Genomic DNA, 5,694 nt, shown 5'->3' on the forward strand with positions numbered 1-5,694 from the left:
TACTTCTAATTTCAAAATGATCTGCTCTATGACAGCACACATCTTGCATATCCTCAACACTTCATTATTGCCGTTTCCTTAGAGCCACTGTTTTCTAGAGGTCTGATGTTCACATATGAAGAGGTTTTCTCAGAGCCGGTTTTGGGAGGAGATGGGATCTTTTATTGCATGCTGTGCCTTAGTTACAAAGTGTTGTTTTTCTCCTATCTATGTGAAATGACCCTTAAACAGCAACTTGTCAGCCTTTCTGTTTGTCTGCACATGGTCTCTCCACTCTGAGTGTGTTGTACGCAGGGCCAGAGATCGACATTATTTCATTATTGTGAAGTTCAATGCAGGATCTGTACCGTTTACATACTCATTTTGCACATGCATAATTATAATGTGCATAATTGCACACTCTCTGCATTATATTGTGTTCCTGTTGTATTTTTATTTGCGTCCTTCACCTGCTGCTTTAAAGTGCCTTAGATTTGTGTTACTGCCCATTTAGATTTGCGTTATTGCTCATCTACTTTATATTTCACTAGTTTTATGTGGCATTCATGTGGACGGCAAAGTAAGAATTTCATTGTACAGGGAAACACATTTCCTAACTGTGCATATGACAAACACAATATCGTTGAACACTTTGACCTTCAGATAAGTCATCCAACTAAAAATATGTAAGAATCCTGAAATAAAAAAAAAAGAAACATCAAATTGATTGTTTGATTTACAAGATTCACAGTAAAGACATTGTGTTACTTGTGTTCTACGTGTTTTTGCAGAAATCAGCTACTATCCAATTCTGTCAGCATAGATGCCCCCAGGGATGTGTATGCTCCCTGCTGCTGTTTTCCCTCGACACAAATGACTGCACCACAGAGGACCCCCTCTGTTAAACTCCTAAAGTTTCGAGTTGGCCTACAGACGGGAGATTGAACAGCTGGCCCCATGGTGCAGTTGCACCAACCTGGAGCTGAACACGCTCAAAACAGTGGAGATGACAGTGGAATTCAGGAGCACCTGTACATGTCACAGGTCAAAAGGAGAGCAGAGAAGATTTCTGCAGACCCCTCATATCCTGGACACAAACAGCTTGAAGTCCTCCCCCCCACAGCACTACAGGTCAGTGAACGCCAAAACAAACGGACACAAAGACAGTTTCTCCCCCTGGGCCATCACTCTGATGAACACGTAACCCATGACTGTATAACAGAACGACAACCCTTGGTGCAATACCTTGAAAATATACTTTTGTATATATATCTTTAAATGTATATTTAAACTGTATGTATATGCACATACTCTATATTTTATACTTCTAAGTATTTATTTTTATTTTTCTAATCCATTCTTTTCCTATACTTGTTCTTGTTTACTTAGTTTTATTTACCCAACAGTCTTGTTTACTCGTTGCCTTATGAAAGAACACTGAACATATACATCGAGAGCCGTTGTACCAAAGTCAAATTCCTCATGTGTTCACCACACCCGGTCAATACAGCTGATTCTATTTTTCATTCTCTATCTTTGCAGCACCAGTTGAACTCTCTGGAGAGTTGCTGTGTAGCCCTGCATGGGTCAGCTGAGAAGTCTTCACTCACCATGTGGTGCCAGTGTGGTGTATCCTATCTGTGGGATGCTCCAGGGGCTCCACTCGGTGCGACCCTCCCCACGGGCACAGACCCTGAACAAATAATCCGTGTGATGGTCCAGGTGGAGAACCAGGAACTCACAGTCCCGACCAATGTAAGAATCCTCATATTGGCTCCCCCCACTGCCAGACCGCCGGTGCTGTAGCCGGTAATCTGCTGCTGCAAAGTCCTCATCCACCTGATGCACACATATTAACAACAAAGTGCTTTATTCGTACATAAACATCTTCACTGTGTATGTGACTGTCTTTGCCTTGCTGACCTTACACCAGCGGACCAGGATGCCTCCCGGTCTCTCCTGCAGTTCCTCTATCTGGACAGGTGGATGGGAGGAGACGGAGCCGTGGCGGGACACCCGTTCCCTCATCACCACCAGCAGGGAATCATCCAGCTGGGCTGAAACGCATGGCACATCCACCAATGCTGGTACCTCTGGTAGACTGGAAAACACACAGAACTAGTTAAAAAACATTTCAAGAAAGTGGATAAGTGCTAACTGTTCATATAAAACTGGTATTACTGTATGGGATAATCACATGCGCTTTTTTCTTCAGTGGATACCGTTGCCGATGGATAGAAGCCACCTGCAGTTATACCAACCTGTCCAGTTGAATGTGCATTGCCTTCTTGGTGAAACTGCCAAGTTTGTCCTCCTTCTCCCCAAGACCACAACGCAGAGCTGCTTCCCCTGGAGAGAGAGCGAGAGAGAGACACCATACATTGGTGTATGACTTCTTTAAGTGATTAGAGGTGAGGATGACATGATTTCAGGAGGAAAATACTGTACAGTTATTTACTTTTTTCTGATTAGGCATCATTATAGCGAACCGACAGAAAATAAGCACACCTCTGCTCTTTCCTGAATATATTATCTGTTCATGGTTTCTGCCCAACAACAGAGATGTGCGTGTTGTATTTGGGGGGACCCACCTTCTCTCAGCAGCTCGTCAGCCTGGCCCACCCCATGCTCAATAAGGCTCTGGCAGTCATCTAGCGGTTTGACGCTGCCAGCCTCGATGGCGTCCACCTCGCCCAGCAGGGTGGCTAGTCGCTCAGTAAGCAACCGAGTAGCTGCTGCCTGCAGCTCCGCAAAGTGTCGCCGGAGGGCCTCACGGGCCTGTCCGGAGCTTCCCCGGACCTACACAACAGAGGAAAGAGGAAGGGTGCAGGGAAGGTGAGGATATGAACAAACAGGAGGGAATAGTGCGTTTATTGAGGACCGTTTTAAGCAGCATAGAAATCCACATATTGTGCTGTAGTGAGTGAAGGATGGTGTTTTTAGTAGTCTTTAGACAATGGATTCTATGGCACAGAGGAATAAAATGCAGTACATCAGGCTTTGGATACACAGGCAATACTACTTCTATACCACACAGAGTGCCAACACAGACTACCTCATTCACTGACAAGTAATTTGTCAGGAAGTTTGTCATCAGAGGTAGAGTTCATGTTTCACTTCCTCCTCGCAAAACACACGTTTATACTCAAACACACATGCATGCACACACACACACACACACACACACACACACACACACACACACACACACACAAGGATTTCACAGTGAGTATACAGAGCGAGCCTTAGAGAGACAGTAGCAAACGGAAAGCGGACTGACAGCTGCTGCACTGATAAAGCAGAGACAGTAGGAATACGAGAATGGAAAACACACATTGCGTTTTTGCCTGAATACACATTGAGCTTTGTGTTGAGGAGACACAGGACATTTTCCAGTGATGACACTGCATCGCTTCCTAATGACTAATGACAACCAACGATCAATATTGTGGTGATGGTAAACAATTAGTCTAACATGAGAGGAGATGATCTGACAGCAGATGACAGAAACAAAGAGTTTCTCCAAATGTTTGGACAATGCCTCTTAAAAAGACAAGATGTTGCAGTGATTGTATTGTCTGATTTTCAAGCATACACATTCTTATCTCCTTTCTCATTCTGTGCCTGTGTGTTTGTGAGAGTGGTGTGTGTGTGTAATGTTTCCTGGATTCCTACAATCAGTCTTGACCCATCCCTGCTGTGGGAAAAAGGGGGGTTATGGGAAAGAAACCCCGCCTCTCACTCAATCCAATGTGTGATGGAACAGCTGAGATAGGGGAGAGGGAGTCTGATATACACAAGCAAAAAATGTTTCTGCATGCCAGAGTTTTAAAGTGAACGTGTACAGAAGTGTGCAAAGATGTGAGACACTAAAGATGTTAAGAGTCTCCATCAGGGAGGCCTATGACTTGTCCCAAAGCCCTAAAGAACAATCTTCAAAGACAAAAAGAACCAGGAGCCTTTACCTTAGTTGTCTAAATGTTAAACACACAGAGGTGGTCCCCATAAAAACACAAACTGCCATGTTTATGCTTCGGTTTTTGTACAGATCAAACAAACAAGAAACAAGATGTTCAATAGTGAACTTAAAGCTGCTGGTAGGCAGATTTTGTTGCCTTTGGATAGAGGTAAGCTAAGCTAACTGGCTGCTGGCTGCAGCCTCGCATGCAGCGACAGTGATATCAAATACTGTACATCAGACTACTTCAAATTTCTTAGTACCCAGTGCTCAAAGCAGTGCTCTCTTTTGCATCTCTTGCATAAAAAAACAATTAAACAACTCAAGATATTTCATCATGGACCCAAGTGTGGCACCAATACACTAACTGACATCTTTGCAGTCATGCTGCAGGATCAGCTTCAAAACTGATCACTGGCAAATTTAAATATGTGCTTCAAAGGGCTGGGTGTCAAATCTCTGACCAAAATGTGTCTGTAGCCTGTCAAACTATCAAATCCTGAAGGTTGCCATCAAATGGATAGACAGATTAGTATTTAGGCATTCAAAAGTAAACCCAATAAATTATTTGTATAAATAGCTGATAAACTGAGTCCAGGCCTTCTGCTTTTGGTCTTTCTTCCCTTGTGGTCCATCCATAGCAACAGGAAATAGCAGCATTGTTTACTGTGAGCAGTTGGACGGGTAAATCTAGACAGCAGGAGGAAGGAAGAGATAGCAGAGACAGGGAGAACACACTCTCCTGGGATTGTTTTGGGTCAAGGACTAACACACTTTACATTGCCCTGGCCTGCCAGAGCCTTTGTGCCAGTTAAAGTATATTAAAATCAGACAAAGGGTGGTCAGAGTGGGAAATCCATCATATCTCAGAGGACAACATTGGCTGAGCCAGATTTCGTCACAAAGTGAACCAGAAAGATGACTCTAAGGAAGTTATGAGCCAAACTATAAAGTGATTTCTAAATGACCAAATGATGAAACTGTCTAGCCTGCTTAGGCTTTTTGTAAATCTGTAGATGTGTAGAGGGTTGGACCGGTGGCAGTACCTGTTTGCGGGCCTGGTTGAGGCCATGCAGGCGCTGCTGGAGTTCACTACGATAGTTCTGGGCCGCCTCGATGCTTTCTTTGGCCTCCTGCAGCAACACATCCACCTCTGCAGACATCCTCCCGCCTACTGACACACACCAGAGAGGAACAGTTACAAAACACAAACAAAATGCAGCATGACTCTATGAAACCAGGGCAGAAATTTTAAATTGCACTGAAAACAAAACCTTAAACTTGAAAAAGGAAACACTGGCTTGTATTGCAAGAAAAATGTTAGTATGGAAAAAAGCAGCACTGAAAAATAAATCTATATATTGTGAATTCTGGTGAGACTTTTTTTTATGTTGATAGTTGAGGGGAGGGCCTAGGAATGCATGGTTTGCATGCTACAGAGCAACATGGAACCAGGAGGGCTTCCCTGAGTTCACCTGGAGCTCTCAAACCCAAAATGTTTCTTTTCTGTGATTTGAGCTGAAACAATGAATCGATTGAGGGAAAAAAAAAACAATTTTGAAGAAAGAAGTGTGGAAAAAAGACAAATACGAGCAGATTTCACTCTCTTTTGAGCTTGACTTAGTCATAGATCATGGAAAACTGAACACTTTTGAGAGTTCTGGACTTTTAGTGGAAGAAAACAAGACATTTCAAGTTCAAAGTGTTTATTTGTCATATGCACAGTTAGGAAACGTGTTTCCTAAAGGCGTCCTCTT

General features: G+C 43.3%; 1 protein-coding gene across 2 annotated transcripts in view; it reads right to left on the minus strand.

The window, feature by feature from the left end:
* Positions 1–5,694, minus strand: part of crlf3 (cytokine receptor-like factor 3) — a 15,173-nt gene that overhangs the window by 3,346 nt on the left and 6,133 nt on the right. Inside the window, exons 3-7 of one of the 2 annotated variants that reach the window (XM_020604854.1) lie at positions 4,984–5,111; positions 2,571–2,778; positions 2,241–2,328; positions 1,903–2,080; positions 1,590–1,818 (exon numbers count right to left, since the gene is read on the minus strand). In XM_020604854.1, the coding sequence (XP_020460510.1) occupies positions 1,590–1,818; positions 1,903–2,080; positions 2,241–2,328; positions 2,571–2,778; positions 4,984–5,100 (820 nt within the window). In that variant the 5' untranslated portion in view covers positions 5,101–5,111. The remainder of the gene's footprint in view (positions 1–1,589; positions 1,819–1,902; positions 2,081–2,240; positions 2,329–2,570; positions 2,779–4,983; positions 5,112–5,694) is intronic. The other variant, XM_020604855.1, reaches the window with a different exon arrangement.

Source organism: Monopterus albus, unplaced genomic scaffold, assembly GCF_001952655.1.
Source record: "Monopterus albus unplaced genomic scaffold, M_albus_1.0 scaffold68.1, whole genome shotgun sequence".
NCBI classification, from domain to species: domain Eukaryota; kingdom Metazoa; phylum Chordata; class Actinopteri; order Synbranchiformes; family Synbranchidae; genus Monopterus; species Monopterus albus.